Source organism: Pezoporus occidentalis, unplaced genomic scaffold, assembly GCF_034315485.1.
Source record: "Pezoporus occidentalis ecotype Australia unplaced genomic scaffold, CSIRO_AGI_Poc_V1 ctg58, whole genome shotgun sequence".
NCBI classification, from domain to species: domain Eukaryota; kingdom Metazoa; phylum Chordata; class Aves; order Psittaciformes; family Psittacidae; genus Pezoporus; species Pezoporus occidentalis.
Window position 1 is genome coordinate 864,565 of NW_026915921.1, and position 20,797 is coordinate 885,361.

The following is a 20,797-nucleotide window of genomic DNA, read 5'->3' on the forward strand; positions in this document are numbered from 1 at the left end:
AGAGAGGATGTCCCATCTGCTACTTGCTGCTGGCTTTTGTGCTTTAGAAATATGAGGTAGCATTTTGATCTTTGAGATTAGGCCTGGTAGGTGCTGTCTCATCTTGCGTTGTCAGGAGTCGCTTGTTGTTCAGCTGCTGGAACACAGCGCTTCTTTAAAAGCCAGTGCCATGTTTTACTCCCCACTAATGAGCTCTTTTGTCTTTGATCACAGGGAAGTGGGAGTGTCCTTGGCACCACTGTGATGTTTGTGGCAAACCTTCTGTTTCTTTCTGCCACTTCTGCCCAAATTCTTTCTGCAAGGAACACCAAGACGGGACAGTACTAAATTCCATGTTGAATGGACAGTTATGCTGCTCTGAACATGTTCTTGGGGTGGATTCTGTTGAAACTCAGAAGACTGAGAAACCCCGCAAAAAACTGAACAAGTTGAAGCCTAAGAGAAAGCAGAGGACCAGATGGATGAGAGCTGACTGCAAATAGTCATGGACTGCAGTTTCTACTGCCAACACTATCTTGTAGATAAGTTGTGAATATGACCAGGGAAGGACACGATTTTACATATATTCTGTAAAGGATACATGGGGAGGGGGGGGATTTTTTTGTTTTATTTTGTTTTTATAAATCCACTGAGCCAACCACAGCAGTCTTCTGCTGCTTCTGCACTGATACCGAACTGCATAGTTCAGAGAATTTCAGGACAAACCAAACTTACTACTCAGCATTACAGTTACACTTGAATTGTTACGAATGTAAAAGGTCCCCTCCAAAATACTTTCAGATTTGGAGGTAGGTTAAAAATCAAACCAGGTAGGTGTAAACGTAGGGGTTTTGAGATAGTATTTGTCAACCAACAGATGTTTAAAATAGTATATCCTTGAAAGAAGTTATTAGCTTGCAAGTCCTTTTAAGTAAGAAATGGCTTGGTCTGTGGTCCCAAATGAGATTTGCTTGCCCTGTGTGTTTTTGAGCAAGTGCTTGAATGAATTTCATGATCCAGGTGCGTATCTCGCCATCGCCACACACATGACAATTCATTTGTGCTCTTAAAAGTAGCTCTCCAGTGTTGCTTAAACAACCATGGTTTTAAATATCCTTCCACCAAGACCTGTAGTACATGGTGGGAAAGGCACACCCTGTACCAGAGAGGAGAAACCTTACATTTAAGAGATTTTTTTCTATACTGTTTTTTCCTGTATTTCATTCCAGTGAAATAGAGGTGACTTGATCTTGCAGAGCTGTACAAGTCTGGATTGAAAGGGATTTTTGTCTTGCGATCTAGGCCCAGTACTCTAGGAATTTTATGTTTTAATAATAAAAGACTCTACAAAACCTAGTATTTGAAAAAATCACTCCATTTTTTTGCCTTTTTTCCCTAAATGTCAGGTAAAACACAGAGGCAAACGCTTCTTTGGAATGCTTAAAGCCCAAGCACTACACTTTGCGATAAGGCAAAAGATGCCCAACAACGACCCAAAAAACCCACCATGAATGAAGCAGAAGTTGACACTTGACTGAAGTGCAAAGACCTGAATTCAAACCAACTACTTAAAATTGAAATAGACTTTTGAGGAAGCCCATAAGGAACAATTTTAATGTGAGGTTTAGCCTGTTCCTTTTGATAACCTTTGTATAAAACTGGCTACTTGACTTGGCAGACTGAAATGAGCTGGCCTGTTGCCTCTCTTGTTGCCACTGTGTTGTGTCAGCAAAGCTGTTTTGAGTTCTTTGTTCCCATCAGGTTTTTACACTTGCAGTGAGATGAATGTACGAGATTTAGTATTGATGGAAATAATATTAGAACTAGGAAAAAATGGTAAAGAAAAAGGTCTTCACCTGTTTTCTTCCCAGTGCATGTCATTGGTGTGTGATTAGGCAGTGTTACAAGTAAGTTTTGACTTGTGCCATTGTTATCTAGCCTACGTGAACGCAATGTGGCCTTCATGTCCATGTAGTAATTTGTGTATGTTCTAGCTTAGTTTGCCTTTAATAGTGCAGAAACTCTGTGTAGCCCTTTTGAAGATGAAGCCTTGCTATATCATGGAAGTGTATGTTGATTTCCCAAAGTATTTCTTCAGGATTTGATTGCAGATTTATTTTTTGGACTTCTCAAAATCCCCATTTATTCCCAACACGGAAAAACTTTGGTTTTATCAGAAGAGATTAATTGAAAGAGGTTTTAAATGTAGCATTGCCCTGTCCTGAACCCTTTGGTTTCAATTTTGTGACCAGACTGCTTTGTTCTTTTAAGCAGTTTTGATAAACACTGTTGGAAGGTTGATTTTCTTTCAGATCATTTGGACAAAAATAGCACAATTCCAAACAGAGGGAAGCGTTCCATGGTTGTGTTTGAAAGTGGTTTGCCAAGCCTTGCACTCACGCTAAATACAAATCAAGATTTAATGGATTTGGAGGGTAAATTTCCCTCTGCTCTAGGTATTTGTTACAGCAGGACTGAAGCGCAGGCCTGTGCCTAAAATCAAACCCCAAAACCGGTATTATGAACGTGTGTCTGATTTTTGAGGGGAGGGAAGTGCGATCAGGTAGTAAAGCAGGAAGTTTTTCCTGATTGCTTTTAAACAGAATGAAGGAATTTGATGGCATTGGGACCATTCTTTGAATACTTTACCATGTAAGGAAGGCTTTAGAAGAATACCTTTAAATAAGTTATTATGAATTTTACCTTTACATTCCATTGCTTTTACAATTTGTGAATTATTTTTAGTTGTTTTGTTGCTTTTTTCCTCTTCATGTGTAGGTGTAACAGCTCTGGCACCCTGGAACAGTTATGTCCCAGGTCCTAAGAGGCAGATACCCACTTCCAGAAGCCACCGTCTCAGATAGTTATGGATGGGCACAGTAACACCAGCTGGTTTAGAGTCGGTCGCAGAACCTACAACTCCCTGCCTGCCTCCCAGGTGGGCTCACAAGCACATTTAGTATAGCAGGATGCAGGACAGCCACCCATCTTGGATCTGTCTGTGGGTAGATAAAGACCTTGGCCTTCAAAGCAGCCCCTCTCAGCACTCGTTTCACAAGGTTAAGTTTACACAGACAGATCTTAGCAAGTGGCTGTTTGACTTTCTGCTTCCTTCTACCTCTGCTCTTTACTGCTCAACTCTTTGGGCCAATGAAGGCTTGCATCACTGAGACTGCAAACTAGGAGTTTGCTTTGGAGGTGCTGGGAATTCGTTCCATCTGCTAATCACATAAATGAAATGTGGATCGTGTTCTCCCTTAATATGTACTGACCGTGTAGCCCCATGTGCTCAGCAAAGTCACTCAGGTGGTGAGCTGGTAGAACTTCAGTTTCCGAAGCAGGAAGGTGGTTTTTAGGTGTCTTTTCATGAAGACTTCCATACCTTACACTGCAGCACTGGGAAAACAGGCTGAGGTTTTATTATAAAAGAAGACAAAAATTGTTTCACTGTTTTCCTTCTCCCCCTGTTCAAATACAAGGGGAAACGGCCTTGAAAAATGAAGCTTTCTCATGATGCCACTCAACACATTTTAGCATTCAGCAGCCTAAAAGATTTTCTGTTATAAATTCATCTAAATAACATCCAAGCACGGCACGTTATGTGGGATTAAATTATGTTCTTAGTGTCTTGCCCGCTGGAGTAGAAAGATGTCTTTCCTTTGCCAAACCTGGTACATAACAGCCAAACTCAGAGTTTGTTGTTCATCACATGAGCAAGCACGGAACCGATTTTCAGTTGAATATGTTAGATGTGTTTTCATACAGTCTAGGAGGAATAATCAAATGAAATGTCTGTTTTGTTCAATAGCTTTGTGTTCATGGTCAGTTTTTAGATTTGTTTTAATTTGAATTACTTGGAAAAGCAGAATATCGTGAAAGAAAGACGTATTAACGGGGGTTTCGGCATTGTTGAGGCACGTTATTCCATGTCTGACTGCTTGAGAAACTTCAGTCTTATTAAATATTAAAATTTATTCCTAGTTATTTAAGAAGTTGCTAATTCTTTTTTGTAAAATGGCTCCAAATTGTTATTTTTGCACCAATTGTTTTTTTTCCTTACATTTTTAAGTCGAATGATACACAGTAGGCAAGAGTTGGGCCGAGAAGGAGGTGGTGGTTGTTCTTTCATAGTGAAAACTAACTTACACTCCAGGACTTCTAAGGACTCCACGGAAATAATGTTTTAGGCTGAATGGAGGTGATACTGGTTGTACTTTGGCTTGTGTTCACACCATTGCTTATCACACAGATATTGACATGTTTTGCAGTCCTGTTTTTCCCATTACAGAGCTGCTTTCTGTTGCTTATAATTCTACAGGCTTTAACGACTTGGAGCTGGAATCATACAGTCCTACCAGTTCCATTCCTCTGGGTTCGTTCAGCTGCCACTGGTGCTGCTGCTGCTTGGCCAGGTCTGAATTTGACTGCGCACTGCTCTTCCAGACAGCTTTTTGCTTGGGTCTGGTTTGACTTAGTGAGTGGAAAACCCCATATCTGACAGCAGATACAGTTTGGGTTTTTAAGAGCATTTCAGAAAATTGCTTTGATACTAGCAGATTACTGTTGTGCTGCAATCATCTGGTGCAGTACGTCACCACCTTGTCCTTTTGCTGCTCCCGTGGTAAGCTACATGCTTTTGCCAGTTGAGAAACATAATGTCTGTCTAGTAAATCAGTAGTGTGAGAGAGACTGTTGCTGTGCAGCAGAGTTTGGGGTATAGGTTCTATCCATGTTGCTGCTTATCCAGATTAGAATCACAGAATGGTTTGGGTTGGAAGGGACCTCAAAGCTCATCCATTTCCAACCCTGCCACGGGCAGGGACACCTTCCACTAGAGCAGGTGGCTCCAAGCCCCATCCAACCTGGCCTTGAACACTGCCAGGGGCAGCCACAGCTTCTCTGGGCAAGAGAAGACCACAAAGGGCAATGTACCTCTCTTCTCTTCCCATCCCTTCATTCATCTGTCATAGTTGAGAGAGAGCAGAGAACTGATAGATTTTATTATTGTTGTTAGGAACACAGTAACACCTCCCCTGGGGACAGGAGAATGAGCAGCTGAGGGCAGCAGCCACTTAACCTCCCACCAGCTGGGTTACTTCACCTGACTCCTGCTGCAGTGAAAGACTGATGTGAGAAGTAACACCTGCTTCCACCCAAGCGTTTAATAGGTCTTTCACTAGTAGGTACTATTTTTACTAGCACTCAAAGAGCTGATGAATCACAGTGCTGTGCTGAAGGGGCACAGCTGGCTGGTCTGTCTGGAGTTACACAGCTCACCTACTGTGCATGAACTGCAGTGTAGGAAGAGAAGGAAGGCAAAAAGGTGGGAAGATTGATACCCAAGTTACTGGTTTCATGGAACAGTTGAAACTGGCTCCATTATAGCCTGTGGCTATTTCTGAGTGCCTGGAATGTTGGTGGGACCTCAAACAGCCATGAGGACCATGTGTGATAAAGCACAACAGGGAAAATAGAGCAAGCAACAAGTTTATAAAGAGTCAACCAACCACACCAAACACCTACACAGTTCAAAATCATCCCTGTAACACACAAACCACATCAGGTTAACCTATGGTTAAACTGGGCTGGCTGCACAGAACACTTGGAGTGCCACAGATCTGCACAGGGCAAACATGAGTGCTGCCCTCCTGGGTGGGAGGTGAATCAAACTTGCATGGGCACTTAAGCAATGGGTCTAGTGCAGACATATCTTCCATGGCTGCAGCGTGCTCCAAGGGATTGGCACAGCTTCATGTCTTGCCACTGTGGCTTGGTGGAGAAAAACCAGTTCCTGTGTGGTTTGCTGCAAGTTTTAAGTCACTTGGTAGCTCTAGTGTGAGGCATCACTTTACAGCAGGAAGCAAAAGGGACAGATTTGTGCAACAATCAATCATTAGTTTAGTTGCACGTGCTTTCCCACAGCTGCAAGGAAGCGGAAGGATACTGGCATCCTTTTCCTTGCTTAAAGTAATGGTGAAGGTTTGAGAAGGGGGTAAAAAATGCTTAAAAGGAGGCACATCCACGTTAGTTCTTGCTCAGGTGGAAGTGAGTGTTGCATCCCAGGAACCTCAGTAACTGAAGCAGTCACTCCTCACGTTGTTGAGCTGACTGTTGAAATAGAGACAGGATTGGTTTCTGGTTTGGTTTTTTCCCCTGTGGAAAAGTGTTTGCTTGTGAATGAAGGCAGTTACTGAAAGGAGAAGTCTTTTCTCATCAGCCCATTTTAGCACAGCAGGCAGCTGGGCCAGCAGCACAAGTCATCACAACTCAACAATGGGGTTTTATTTCTCAGCGCTTATTTTAGCTCTACAGAAACAGGTTGCACATGGTTAAACATCTTGCTCATACACACACAGCTGTATTGGCCCAGGCCATAGAGAAGTGGGTGATTGTTGACAGCACGTCCTTGGTGCTTGCTGATCGCATGTCCTGCTCTACCAGCCAGCATAGACTGGCTCTGTGTGCTCAGTGCCCCCGTAAGTTGTGTGTTGTCCTGAGCCTTTGGGCAGCAGTAGAGACTTCAGCAATTTCTTGCTATGTTCCGGTGTTCTTCTCAGAATAAGTAGAAACACAGCAAGGATGGCACCTGGAAGGTAAGGAAGCGCAGTTGGTTTCAGATGGGAAGGTAAAATGTCAAGTGATGTTTGCTCAAGGGCTTCTCAACTTGAGTATTCTGGTAAAATAAAAGGTTTTCTCTCCTGCATCCTCAGCACACTCACAAAGGGGTTTGGGTAGCTAGAATAATAAATACTAAACTTCAACATTTCAGCTTTACTCTGGAAGCTGCAGGCAATAATGGCAGATTTCAATGAAATCATTCAATAACTTGCTTTCTGACCCCATTTATTCTCTGCTCCAAGGAACTGTTATTTTCCCCTTGGCATCTTCTTTGTTGCAGATCCTACCAAAGGGTCTTCCTGAGGCATCACTTTGCTCTGTTCAGCACTTACACTGAAGCACAAGAACTAACTTAGATTAACTTTGGGTCTAGACTGAGATCAGGACTGTCAGAAAAACTTACTTTTAGGCTGGGCACAGACGTGGAAATGTCAAAGTACTGGGATGTCGTTTGTTTCCTTCAGGCAGAAGCATAATCAGGGACAACTGATCTTAACAGGAGAGCACAGATCTGTTGCTGTGATGCACCATGGCCAGACAAACACATCCAGATGGAGGTCGCATGAACAGACATGGTAAAGAACTGGTCTCTTAGACCAGCCGTGACATACTCACAGGTTCCTGTGCAGGGCCTTTCCTTTCCCCTCTTCATAGCAAGCTCTGCAACAGGCAGGACCTCACTGAGAATGCTGTTGAATGCCCCTCAGCCTTGTTTTTCTGATGTGCTGGTTCATGGCCCGTTGTCCCTCTGCGGACAGGCTTTCCATAGGCTTCAGTTTAATCTAGTTTTCCTAATCGATACTCGCTTCAGATGGTGTCTGTTGTGGCAGACTTTTGGACTACAGCCTGGCACAAGGGGTATGGGCCACTGGAGGAGCTCTCACAGGGCTCCAAGCCACAGCTTGACAACAGCCCTCATCTGCCCCACTAGGACTTTCCAGCCCTCTGGAGATGAGCAGTCACTCAGTGCTGCTACAGCTCCTGCAGACCCTGCCACCCTTTTCTCCTCCTTTGCTCCCATGGAGTCCTCTCCTTGGGTGCCAAGAGAGGAGTTTGATGAGAACAACCAGCGCTGCTTTGCTGTTGGAGAAGCAGCTTTGCTCTCCTTGTTCATTGCAGGGAATAACACATCTATTTTATCTCCACTCCTGCCTTTTAACAACAGTAAGCTGGACTGGAGACTGGGTCTTCAGGAGGCATATAAGTTATACTTAAGGAACCCATGGATATAAGGCTTCCTTATCCTCTGATGACTTAGTCGTACAGAATCGTAGACTCAGAAGGGTTTGGGTTGGAAAGGACCTTAAGATCATCCAGTTCCACCCCCCTGCCATGGGCAGGGACAGCTCACACAACCATGTCACCCAAGGCTCTGTCCAACCTGGCCTCTGTGAATTTGAGATTAAAATCTTGTGTCGAGAGCTACTAGCTTGGCCCTCACAGTGGGGTTTGTTCATTTGCATGTGCACAGGAGACAAGGCCTCTGCCCATTTTGTTTGTCTGCCCCTTAGCAATCCACAGCACTAACAGTTACTCATTTTCAACTTATCTCTGACTAAACCTTCCCTAAACTGTGCTCAAAAGCTGCAAAACTCCTATTTTTCCCTTTGCTGAGACTACAAAAGCGCAGTTGTTGTTTTGAAATGAGTATTCATAGTGTAGCTTCCAGGTAGCTACATCCACTCACTGGGCTTACCCTACCAAGGTAATTACAGCAGGGGAAGAGGGGTGCTCCACATGCTCAGCAGTTGCTGGTTGTCCATTCTGTTGGTCACAAGATGCTCTACAGCACTGATACAACCACCAGTGCACAAGCTGACAGCACCCTGGCCTGCTGGATGCTGCACCAAGGGTTACAGAGGAGGAATGCTTTTAGGAAATTTGGAAGTCTCTTACCAAAAGGATATTGTGTTTTTTTCCTACTTTTGGCCCGCTAAGAAATGCCTGTTTTGGGGTCCATACACACACCAAACATTCAGCATTATGCTAGCCTTTGCTCAGAGCAGATACATCAGTATCCCTCCTTCCAAATGCTGCAAGCGCTATCACCTGCACCGAAAGCAGCCACAGAGTCCTTAATGAGAACCCCAGGTTTCCAGAAACATGAACTACACCATGCAGAGCGCTGCTGGCACAACGTGAAGGCACCGAGCTGCAGAGGGGTGTCCAGTTTTACCCCTGGAAGACAGAGAAGAGCAGCACTTGCCTGCGGAGCAGATGGCCAGGAGCACCACCGTGAGGGGGGTGAGCTGGCAGGAGTCCCCTGCCTTGTAGAGGAAGACCTCCATGCAGTACGTGGGCTCAGCGCTGCCTGGGGGGCAGAAGGCATCGGGAGGGCACTTGACTGGGTTCACATCAGGGCTCTGCCCAAGAGAAGAAGTAACTGAACAGGGGAGGCTGCAGAAGGTAACACGTGTGAAGGGAGGTGGCACTTCTGCATTGGAAATAACCCAGCAATGAACCTGCCGTCGTTAAATCCAACCTGCCTGCCCCCGTGGTGTCATCCAGAGCAGGCTGAAGAGCAGGAGGTGTCATTACACACCGTGTCCCTGCAAACCCCCTCGTTAATGGGCACACCATCCTCTGACATTCCCCTGCTCACCCAGTGAGACTGGACAGCTCCAGGGTGGCACAAAGCCACCTCCTGGTCTCATTGTTTTAGCCATCTCCCTCCATCAGGGCTCTGCCTGTGCTGAAGGACAGAGGCTCAGAGAGAAAGGTGTTAATTGAAGCCTATTTAGCTGTATTTGTTAATCTGGGATCTCAAAGCAGCTGATGGGGACTCACGGGGCAGAAGTGATTTTCTGGGCAGAGGTCACAGCGCTCCTGGCCCGGCTGCAGTTGGTACTCTCCTGTCCTACAGACCTTGCATTTCTTGTCCCTGGGACCTCTGAACATGCCTGAAATAGCAAATGAGCACAAAAATTAACATCTGGGACTAGAGCCTGGGGCCTTTGCAATTGCGTGTGGATGATTCAGCCTTCAGAGGCACGATGAGACAGGCTGTTAAATATTTCATGTGCGTAACAAAGGCTGAGCCTGGACTTTGGTCCTTGCTCAGTGGCAATGGGGCAGGACAGAGAATAAACAGGGCTGGAGGGACTAAAGGATATCTGGGGTTAGATCTTGGCAAAGGCAGTGAGTAGGAGTTCAGTGGGAGATGGGTTCAGCAGTGAGCTCTGGCTTTAAAGCAGAAAGAAGGTTGGAGCTGAAGGTCAGCAGTGTTTCATCCCCTCTAATCCTGGATTCAAACACCTCTTCCAGCTGTTTGAAACTCACTGAACAAAGCTCAAAGCACGGCTCCGTTTCCTGAGCCCTGTGGGAATTCCCAGGTCTCAGAGCCATAAATGCTTTGCTGCACATTTAAAACACACTTTGACCGCAAGAAATCCCTGGTGCTGTCTCAGAGGGGAGATTCAGCCATCCACGGGTGGCTGTGGGAGCGGATGGAGGGCTTTGCCCTCCCACTGCATCACCTGCTGTGGATTGATGTTTAAGACATCAGCAATGCAAGGAGCAGAGTCAGTTCCTCACCTCCCCTCACTGACTGTCTCCTCCACCACATGCCAAGCATCCTCTACCACTGCAGCAAGTCTATGGGTTCATCAGTGAAGCAACCACCAATGCAAATGTGTCTGTTAGAACTCTATGGAGCTTTTGGCAGCCCTGCCATGCAGGTGACCAAGCCTTCCTCCAAGCCATTCACCATGTGGATGGGGACGTGTGGCATTGGCACAGCCTCCAACAGCAAGTCCTAGCAGGCTAGGAAGGGTCAAACCCCCATCCAGCACCCTCCCATCCCTGTGAGGGCAGTGGTGCGCTCTGGGTCAGATGGGTCTCGGGATGAGCCACCCCTGGAGCTGATGCTGTTCCCAGTGGGGCTATGGCAGTTACCTGGCAGGCAGGGCACGCACTGCTCCGATGCCTCCTGAAGAGCCTCTTGCCCCGCAGGACAAGGCAGACACGTGGGGCAGCTGGTGGTGCTGGGAGGGGAGAGGAGGCAGAAAACACTGGGGACAAGCACTGCGACACCAGCCCACCACAGCCAGCTCTCCCGGTTGCTTGTGGCCATGGAACGTGTAGGAATCTGCTATCCCAGAAGTGGCCATTCCCTAGCAAACTTGGCTGGAGCTGGTCAATGGGCTTCCTGAAGGGGGCTGGCAGACAGACCTGTGATGAGCTGGGTAACCCCTGGTTCCAGCCTTGTGGCACTAATCCAGGGTCAGCACAGACCTGCTGCATAACACGGGACAGATGAGCTCAAGGCAGGGTCTGGGTTATACACGTGGGTGTAAGCCCCACAGCCTCCGTGCAGGCATCTCTACAGGCAGGGAGCAGAGCCCAGTGCAAGGCACCCACCAGCACCTCTCCCCTCCCCAGAGGGGACAGCTCAGCCAGGGCACTCGAGCTAGTTCCTCCTGTGCATCCCAACCCAATAAACACCAGCTCAGCTTCAATCTGCAGAGCCCAGCGCGATGCTCAGCTCATCGCTGCGATGGTATCAGTGTTTGTCAGTGGGGTGTGATGAGGAAGGTGCAATGAAGAGGTCTGCATCCTGCCAGGACCCACCACTCATCGTGCCATCCCTCTCTCCCCAGGGTCAGCACCCATGTCCCTACAGCTGAACAAGCAGTGATTTGCCTTGGGCCACTACGTTGCTACTCTATCTCAGTGGCTATAAGAAAACCACCCCTCCCTGTGCACCTCAGAGCCAGCAGCACCACAGGCACACTTCTTACTTGCAGAATGATCCAGGCAGGCAAGGCAGACAGAAAGCTGCATTCTGCTTGGAGCTGAAATAGCCTGGAAAAGAGAAGGGAAAGGGTTCAGGATCTTTCCTCCACTGTCACTGCCCCAATTCGTTGTGTATTTGCTCAGCTCCATTTTGCAAGCAACCAAACAACTCCCTGTGACACACTGCAGGTGCTAGTTCATGGGCTAATGCAGGATGGTTGGGTTTCTATTTGTCAATAGCCCTGAAAGAGCCATAAATGTTTCTGTCATGCTAAAAGAAGCGCAGGGGACTTGGGCAGGTTTCCCTGCTGTCACTCACACATACAAAGCCCTGCCAGGGAGACAGAGAGACCTGCACAACATTCCCAGCACAACAACTTGAACTGGAATGGAGCTGGAACAGGTGATCCTAAAGGGGCCTGTAGGGACAGGCCAAGGGGAACAGCTTTAACTTGCCAGAGGGGAGATTGAGATGAGCTCTTAGGCACAAGCTCTTCCCTGTGAGGGTGCTGAGGCGCTGGCACAGGGTGCCCAAAGAAGCTGTGGCTGCCCCATCCCTGGCAGTGTTCAAGGCCAGGTTGGACACAGGGGCTTGGAGCAAGCTGCTCTAGAGGAAGGTGTCCCTGCCTGTGGCAGGGGGTTGGAACTGGATGAGCGTTAAGGTCCCTTCCAACCCAAACCATTCCATGATCCTATGATCCCAGTGCCAATTTCTGGGTTCCCCCATCTGAGGAACTCTGGGGTGCATCTCCTCCCCGTCCCCCCCCCCATAGGGGAGGACACAGGAGCCACCAACCAGGATGTGTTGCTGTTTGCTCTCCCTGCACCACCCCAAAGGGCAGGGGGATGCATATCGACCCTTCCCCAAAGCACAACCAGGAGTGAATGCCCTGAAACACCCCTGGTGTGGGCACGGGGGACAGGCAGGACCCAGCTTCCAAGTCCTTGCCCCACCAAAGGAAACCGCTGAGGGCAGGAGAACATTTGGGAGTTGAGATGGTTCCGGGAAGGTGCCTGACAACACACACTGCAACAGGCACCCATGGGACAGAACTAAGGTGCCAGTGCTCACAGAGGAGCTGAAGCAGCACAGTTAAGATCTGCCTCACAGCCTTCATAGTGGCTCAGGTTTACAACCAGCAGCGGGGGCTGCAGCAGAGCAGGGTGAAACCAGAACAAGCTCCCTCTCCCTGCAAGGAAAAGGGAACATTCCTAATTCATGATCGTGTGATTTAGGGGCCGCCTCCATAGACTCCTCTGTGGCCTAAACAGGGTGCTTCAATTTGCTCAGTAAAGGCAGTGCAGTGATACCACCAGTGAGACTTTGCTCCTCCCAGCCTTAGCAAGCGATAGCCAAGACATAGGTACCAGCCAATGAGTCTGGTGGGTGGACGTTCACAACAACAGTTGTGTATGCGTGAGGAGCACTTGATGTGTGTACGGAATAGCTGCTGTGTTGCATGTGTTAATGAGGCTTTTGCATAAGTAAATGCTGGTCTGTTTTGAACATGTTTTATGCTCTCTGTGAACACATTGTACCAGGCTCGTACCGCATTAGCCAAGTGCAAAGCAGCTCACTGAAAACCCAGGGTTTGATGTCTGGGGCATAAGGAGAGTATTACATTTAATATTCAGACTGCAGAAGAACTAAAAGCAAAGATGGTTTAACTCATTTTTGCCATTAAAAATGGGGGAATACTTTATTTTCCTGAGACCTTGTGCTATAACCGAGTTTCATAAACCTTTCCTTCTGGAAAAGGCTTCCAATTGCAGTGTCAGCATTAACATGAGCTTGTTGCGAACAGGAGCGTGACTCCGAGATCCGTTCTTTCCATTTCAACAGAAATGTCAATAACAGACTAGGAAGAGCTCTGCCGTTCCGTTTTTAGCCCGAACAAAATAACCTGTGTGCTCTTCAGTGCTTTCAAGGTACCAGGTAATTGCATCTGGCCATGGGGAAACAGCACCACGGAGCCCGACGGAAGCACGCTTGGGTTGAATACAAACCCTACCTTTGTCACAGGCTCTGCAGGCTGCGGCCCCGGTCTCATTAGTGAAGTGGCCGGGCGGGCAGGGAATGCAGGTGGTGCTCCTTGTGAGGCTGAGAGAGAAGGGAGCAGAAGTGAGCGCTGGTTCAGGTCACGCCAGCTTGTATCCGCTCACAGGAGAGAGCAGAGCATACAGAGCAATTATAAAGCAGGAGGCAGAAAAACAACAGTTTGGACTCGCCTGAATGGTGAGGGTTCACTGAAAACAAACCAAACTTTGTGTTATTAGAGATGGGTTCTGAGCCTGGATTCTGGGTCTTGAGAAATGTGTTATATCCAAGCTTAAAACCTTGGTTTAAAGACAGGCTTCTAAATGCACACTTGGAAATGGAACTGAATTGGAAAGGTGCTTGATGCTCAGCATCCATCAGCAGTTTTACAAGGAGCTGCTCCATTGTGCAAAGTCAGGTCACTCGGGAGGTGAAATAGGGAGCTAAACCACAAGCAGTGATGTGCAAGAGGCCTGACCTTAAATAACAGGGACTCTGTGAAAGGGGATGTAGTGTTAGTCCTCCAGGAGGAAGGGGATGAAAAGAGGGAGAGGAAGGTGAAAGCCACTGCATTCATCACTAACAGAGCCAAACCCCCATCACCAAGCATGTAGATGTAAGCATTTGTTAACATAGGGATGCTCTGGAGGAAAACAAGGACAAACTCCTTAATTCCTTTGGAAACCCCAGAGCAGAGCAAGATTTGGGGGGGGGGGGAAACACCTCAATTGGAAACAAAACCAATGCTTTGCCTAAAACAAAACAACACAGGGCCTGCACCAGCCAGAGCTGCTCCAAGCTCAGGGAATGCTGGATCTCCAAATCCCACAACAAATGTTAAATGGTCCCATCAGAGGGGTTTGTTCCCTCTCCCCAGGGCTGATCCAAATGGAGATGCTCTGTGAGGGACATGATGCTGGGAAGCTCTCGCCACCCCTCCTGTCCCTGCAGCTGCCCCAGGGCCAAAGGACTCCATTTGATTGCAGCAGGTATTGGACATGGAGAGGGACAAGCTGATGGGAAACGGTGAGAGCAGTGCATCCGTGTGTCCTCGCAGGCAGAGGACACTGGTGCAGCATCCTGGTGATGCAGATGTACAGCATCCTGGATGAGGCAGCCTGGTGGAATTGCAAGGCCGGGCTTCTGGCTGGGAAATCATGTTAGCTCTTCCACACTGGATCAGCTAACACATTGCTTTAGGTGCCAGTGACTTAAGTGTGATGAGATCCCTTGGAGGCAACAAAATAGGGATTGCAAAAGCAATTGGGCAAAGCACAGAGCTGAAGCTAGATGGCCAGAGGTATCCTAGAGGACAGCTGAAGAGATGAACCCACACCTCACTCCCAAGTGTCCCCCATCACAAAACCAAACGTATTCCCTCCTAATACATACAAAAGACCATGGGGTAAAAATCAGACAGCCTGCAGAGAGCTTGGGCCGCTGCTTGGCACAGGCATGTCCACACCAGGGTTTCCTGGGGAGCAGAACTCAGCAGTGCTGCAGAGGCACACACTTTCACCTTGTGCTTCCCACTGGGAAACAACCCTGGCAGCACTTTCCCCATAGCCAAAAGGAGGAGATCTTGCTGGCTGCAAAGTGCTTTAAGGAAGCGCATCCACCATCCCGTGCCCCAGAGCTCATCACTTACTTGGTGTAATGCCCCTGTGGACAAGGCAGGCACGATGGTTGCCCACTCTGGGGCTGGTAGTGGCCCTGAGGGCAGGGGGTGCAGGCACTGGGGTCTGTGCACGAGCCCCCCGCACAGCACGAGCAGCTCAAGGTGCCTGAATTGGAAGAAAAAAGCCAGGATCAGGTTTATAAGCATTGACATAAACCCCTGTGCTCGGCAGGGCAGGTCACCTCTGTGGGTGCAGATGGGTTGCAATGCAACCATTCCAGCAAGGCAGTCTTAGAGGATGGAAACTGTAGTATCAATGCTAATGATGCTGTTGTGCACCATTAGCAAGCTGGAGAACAGCTGTGAGGTGATGGAAGGTCTCAAGCCTGTCAATATGGATTTCTGGTCATGAAGATGCCTGCTTTTTTCTCCTTTAATTTGAGGAGCATTGGTTTTCCATCTAACACACAAACAAAGAAGGAAGGGAAGAAAACCCAACCCAAAACATATTTTCTTGGATTACTGACAGTTCAGGCTTGCAGGAGGCAGAACTGAAGAGTAAAACCCCAGAGCAGAGGATCTGCCTAAAGCAGCAACAGCCTTTCTCTGAGCACAGGCACCAAGGCATTCCCACCAGACACAGGCTCCAGCCCTCTCTGCTCCCAAACCAAACCCAAGCTGTGCAGGGTACTCATGTGGGATTTGCTGCCCTGCCACCCCACTGTTTGCCCTTGGTGCTGCAGCAACCACACACAGGTAAGAAGGGACAACCCCTGTGGATGAGCATCCTGCACTTGAGGGAGGTCGGAATTAACTCCTGTCCTCTGGATTTCCCCTAAAGCAGCAGAGCTGCTCATTCCTCTTTTCAAACGCACCCTGCAGTGGGGGAAATGAACAACAGGTACTTTAGGGTGCTCACAAAAACCCCAACAAAACACCTCAACCACATCACACCACAAATAATGTGTGGAAAAGGCGACATCATGCACTCCTGACCACAACAAGGATTGATCTGGTAGTTTCTCAAGCCCAAGTGAAAAGGCTGTTTCCACAGCAGAGATTCTCTTTCAAACGTTTGAGACAGATGGTTGGAAGCTGTCCTTGTATTTGCCACTGCACCTCAAAACAGCGTCCTGCCAATAAACCAGGTTGTGCTTGTTACGCTTTGTGCCACAGCCCTACTGCTTCTTCATCCTGCTGGAAGACCACAGCATAAGGCCAGCAAAGGCCAAGTCCTTAACATCAGACAGGGGCAATGAATTGAGTCCCACTCATGCTGCCTGACTTCTGACACAAGAACAACCCCTGGTTACACCATCCTTGACAAGTCACTTTTGCACCCAGCACGAGCTGAGCGAGCAGACCCTTACCTCCACTGGGAGCTGTCCCTGGGGAGCAGCGGGCACAGGCTGTCACGTTCACCATGCTGCAGTTCGAGGGCTTGGCGGTGGTGAGGGATGGAGCTGCTGACGGGACCACAGATACGGTCATGCCTGGAGGGGATGCACTGGTGGATGCAGCCATCGGTCCTGTATGCACCTGGGAGGTGCCGGTGCTGCTGGAGGTGAGGACGGTCACATCCATGGTGGTGGGCACAGCCTGAGCAGGAGGGTTTGTGCTTGGAGCAGCAGACAGAGCTGCTGTGGACGCAATGAGGGCTGCAGGGGTTGATGCCACCCCAGCTGGGAGCGTGGCAGTGGCACTTGGGGAGTCAGAGGCTGCGCTGGTTGTTGCAACAGGAAGTGCTGGGGTTGATGCAGTGGGGATCTCAGTGGTGGTTGTCTGGCCTAAAGCAATACCTGAGAGAAGAAAAACATCATTAGGGACCAAAGCATTGTTACCCCTTTAACAGAGCTTTCCCATTTGGTCTTCATCAGCTGCTTAATCTGTACCCTTGTTTGAAACTACCTTCTGCTATGGTTCACTACAGAGCAATACAGAAGCAAGGAGGAGAACACTGGCAGCATCTGAGCATCCCTGGCGCACAAGAGACTTACTGAGGAAGTAAATAAGCAGGTCCACAAGGCCACAACTCAATGCCCAGGAGGTCTGATCTCCCAGCTGAAATGGTGTGAGAGTTGCCTGAAACAGTTTTATTAGTGACAGCTCCGAGACAGTTTACCCAAGGTCCCCTGACAATCGGATTTAAGACACTTGTCAAGTAGCTGCCTGGTTTATCCCATCTTGTTTAAAGGGATCAGCAAGGAAAAGTCATGGGTTTGGGATTTTTCTAAGCTGTTCTGGAGATACATCCAGTAACCAAAAGGGAACCCACAGGCCAAGACTGGCTTTGATTCTGAAATCCCCTGTCAGAGTGGGACAGCTCTAATCCAAAAGGGGTATTGCTGCAGTTCAGGTTGTTGTGCTGTAATCCTGAAACACCACCTGCTGATGGCCACAAGCACAGGGGATGTCCTTCACAAAGGAGGGACCTATAAAACTAAACACAATCAGTACCGAGTTGGTTTTAGCTTAGCAATGTGGTACTAAGCAAAGGAAGCAAACAGAAAAGGAATAAGCAGCTCCTGCCACATCAGCTTGGGTCAGGCACTCAGGGCAGGGATTTGCTCAGTGTCTGAAACCTTCCAACTTCATAGAGCGTCAGTATGCGGCTGTGGCTGGTGGTGTGGTGCTTACATGCTCTTCCCCCAGCACACCTCTGCTAAGCCTCCACAGCAAGAGGAGGCTGAACTCAAGTGGGGAAAGTTAAAAGGACAGCTTGAGGAAATTGCTTTATGGGTTTCAAGGAGCACAAAGAGCAGAGCTGAGAACTGACAGTGGGATGCAGGTGAGGAAGGACACAAGAACAAGGTGGGAAAGCTGGGGATTTAGAGGGGCTGCACCATTGACTGGCTGCAGGCCCACAGGTCCCTGCAGGCTTTTCAGAATCACAGAATGCTTTCGGTTGGAAAGGACCTTAAGATCATCCAGTTCCAACCCCCTGCCGTGGACAGGGGTGCCTCGCACCACACTGTGTCACCCACAGTTCTGTCCAACCTGGCCTTTGATTTCTATCTCAGTTTTGGCTGCACCAGGTGAGGCCAGGCACATGGAACCAGTGCTTACCACCTCTATGGTATGAACAACACACAGACCAAGCCGACTCGTAACTCCAGTTGAGTTTCTACAGCGAGCTCAGGACTCTGAATAAGAGTCCTTATAAAGTTGTGATCACATGGAGAGAGCTCATTGGGAGCATCCCTGCTATAGCACACTGCCTGCTTTGTACTCCACTGAGTGTGAAAACCACTCTTTCTGTCACTATTGAGTAAAGCTGCACACAAGCACCCAGCCATCTGGGCCATTGCCCACATTTTCCCACTGTAGCCCCCAAACCAGAGATGCTGAGTTTAACAGTGATCATTTTGTGGTGCATTGGTTTGCCACATGCCCATATCCAAGTGACCTGGAGAGGCCGTCCTTGCTTCTAGGCAGGGAAAACAGCTTTGCAGTTCCCCACCTCATCCACAGTATGCTGGAGATTTCAAAAGCAGTTGCCAGAGCAGGAACACCTAGATAACTACACAGGAATGTGTCCAGGCGGGCTTTGAATGCCTCCCTGGGCAGCCTGTTCCAGTGTTCCGTCACCCTCACTGAGAAGAAGTTCCTTCTCAAGTTTAAGTGGAATAATTCCCCTCCTCTGCCTCACCCGCTTTAAGGGCTGAGTCTGCTGCTCCTCTGGAGCCTGGCAACGAGCAGAGTTGGTCTCAACTCTCACTGAACTGATCTCAAGGTCAGCACCAGCACTAAGACAAGGGCACTGTCAACTCCTCCTGGGGAAAGCTCTCAGGATGACCACTGGGACTAAAGCCTGCTCTCCCACGGGGCAGTCTGCCCCAGTGCTGGCTCCACTCTGCCAGCCGGGGATGCTGCAGCGGATTTCAGCACTCCAGCTGCACACAGCTGGGTGAATCTTGCTGTTTGGTTGGGGTTTGTGCCATGCTTTGGCACGGGGTTTTCACCCCAAGAGCATCGAGGGTGTCGGGAAGGTTACGGAACAAAACTGCAGAGCTTCCCTTCCTGACTTACAAGGCCCATGGCCCCGCTGCTGTGTGAGGCACACGGACATGGGCTGGGAACTCACCAAATGCAGAAGCAGAGTGGACACTCCCTTGGTTTAGTTCCCTCTGTCTTGCACAACTGCACGGCCTCTGCATCCTGAAACTGATCCTCGGAGCCAAGCACAGCACAGCCACGACAACAGCGACACATCCAAAGGGACCACTGAACCCCAGGCTGGAAGGGACCTCCAGGATCAGCTGGTCCAGCCTTTCCAGCCAAAGCTTGACCCACCTCTCTCAGGGCAGGTGAAGATGATCACCATGGCTGGCGAATTCAGCAGGTCAGTAATTGGCCCTTGAGAAGGAGATTTTCCCCAAATGGTTTAATTGCACCAGTGCCAGACTATGGCTGGTACCTGGTTACGGGCTCAGGCTGCCAGAGACGCACACAGCTAGGGTGAGGCTCAGTGGGTAACTGCTCTGAGCACTTCTGTCCCTTGCCAAGCAAACTCAAACTGCTCTAGCAGGGCTGATGGGTTCATACTCAAGAACCAAACTCAAGAACTCAGCAGGGCCCCCCAGCAGCCTCCACTCCCAAAGGGACATGATCTGAAGCACAGGTTTTGCAGATCCCACATGGCACAGAGTGTTAAGTGTAAGAACACGGATTATCTGGGTTGACAGCTAAGCAGTACGAAAGGATGAGAAGAACAAGGAGAAGAGCAGACATGGACATGACTACAGAAAACATTCATGCATTTTTGTGTGTGCTCCTCTTACAAAGACCCAGTTACCAAAACAGCTCAAGAAAGCAAACACGTTGCAGCATCCTGTTCCACGGAGTTCAAGATAAAGCCATGAAGAGGCCACTGCAAATCCTCAGTATTCACAGTAACAGGGCTCAATTTTCCCTCCTTGTAAACACAACCCCTTTTACCACATTCGGCCCACTTTCAGCACTGCCTGTATTTCCTTTCCTGCCTTCTCCCCCTGTGCTCCTGCAGCACCCCGAGATGGTGAAACCCAGTCCTTTCACACACCTACCACAGCTTCACCCACCTCCATTTCTGAGCAGAGAAGCACCGCTTCCAGAGGACTCACCTGTTAAACACGCCGTGGTTAAGCTCCAAAGCAGAGGAGGGGCCCAGGCACTCATTTTCCCCAAGGAATAAGACAGCTTGTCAGAAGGCAGGACCAGCCGCTGATCTCCTGCACCCAAGTGTTTATCCTCCTCTGGTTCTGTGCCCAATATCGTCACCTGACTCTGATCATGCGCCTCAGTCAAGTCAACCTCCCCCCAACAAAGGGGGGGTTTATATCCAGAGGCTGCAACAGGTCTTAAGACATTACAGGCCTTCTCGAAGCACAGTGCAAGCTAAACACCGAGCACAAGAGCAAATCCAAGCCTCTTCTTGCAGGGTGCAGACAAACACACGAGAGAAGTGTTCAGGAGGAAGTGATGGGCTTATAGAGAGGAATGGGCAGAGCCACGCAGGAGCCCTGTGCCGGGCTGCTGGCCAGCCCCTTGTGACCACATCCAGTGAAAGGATTTCATCTTTTAGACACCCAGGATTTCCTGCAAGAAGAAAAACAACCCCCAAAGGGCCTGTGGGTCAAAGCAGCTCCCGGTTTAACTGAGACCAACCATACCCTAAACCCGCTGGTTCACCCGCTGATGTGTGCAGAGCTTTCTCAATCAGTGTTTAACTCTTCCCCCATTGCACCCAAGTGTCAAACTTGATGCATCAGGGTGCTGCGATCAGGATCGTACTCAGCAGTCCTGATGATGATGATTTTAAGGTGAGGCCA

The 20,797-nt window shown here is 48.9% G+C and overlaps 2 protein-coding genes and 1 long non-coding RNA gene across 5 annotated transcripts in view; 2 read left to right on the plus strand and 1 right to left on the minus strand.

The window, feature by feature from the left end:
- The window catches only part of NSD2 (nuclear receptor binding SET domain protein 2), a 101,507-nt gene extending 97,544 nt beyond the window's left edge, over positions 1 to 3,963 (plus strand). For all 3 annotated transcript variants that reach the window (XM_062638642.1, XM_062638640.1, XM_062638643.1), the window contains one exon: positions 214 to 3,963. In XM_062638642.1, coding sequence (XP_062494626.1) covers positions 214 to 482 — 269 coding nt within the window. In that variant the 3' untranslated portion in view covers positions 483 to 3,963. The remainder of the gene's footprint in view (positions 1 to 213) is intronic.
- Positions 3,964 to 6,239: 2,276 nt separating this feature from the next.
- Positions 6,240 to 20,497, minus strand: LOC134174072 (ice-structuring glycoprotein-like). The gene is made up of 9 exons (XM_062638650.1): positions 20,090 to 20,497; positions 16,358 to 16,786; positions 15,018 to 15,153; positions 13,344 to 13,432; positions 11,337 to 11,400; positions 10,492 to 10,580; positions 9,385 to 9,497; positions 8,804 to 8,960; positions 6,240 to 6,565 (listed from the first exon to the last, which is right to left on the minus strand). The coding sequence occupies exons 1-9, from the start codon at positions 20,142 to 20,144 to the stop codon at positions 6,414 to 6,416; spliced, it is 1,284 nt and encodes a 427-aa protein (XP_062494634.1). The 5' UTR covers positions 20,145 to 20,497; the 3' UTR covers positions 6,240 to 6,413.
- Positions 11,826 to 20,797, plus strand: part of LOC134174076 (uncharacterized) — a 78,065-nt gene continuing 69,093 nt past the window's right edge. Inside the window, exon 1 of the long non-coding RNA XR_009968487.1 lies at positions 11,826 to 11,993. This is a non-coding gene — a long non-coding RNA (uncharacterized LOC134174076). The remainder of the gene's footprint in view (positions 11,994 to 20,797) is intronic.

Excerpts from the sequence above, each read along its gene's own strand:
- LOC134174072 (XM_062638650.1), bottom strand. The coding sequence starts at position 20,144 with ATGAGTGCCTGGGCCCCTCCTCTGCTTTGGAGCTTAACCACGGCGTGT. Across the intron at positions 11,401-13,343 it reads CTGCAGAGCCTGTGACAAAG|GCTATTTCAGCTCCAAGCAG; the intron begins GTAGGGTTTGTA and ends TCTCTTTTCCAG. Across the intron at positions 8,961-9,384 it reads CAGAAAATCACTTCTGCCCC|AGCCCTGATGTGAACCCAGT; the intron begins GTGAGTCCCCAT and ends TCTCTTGGGCAG.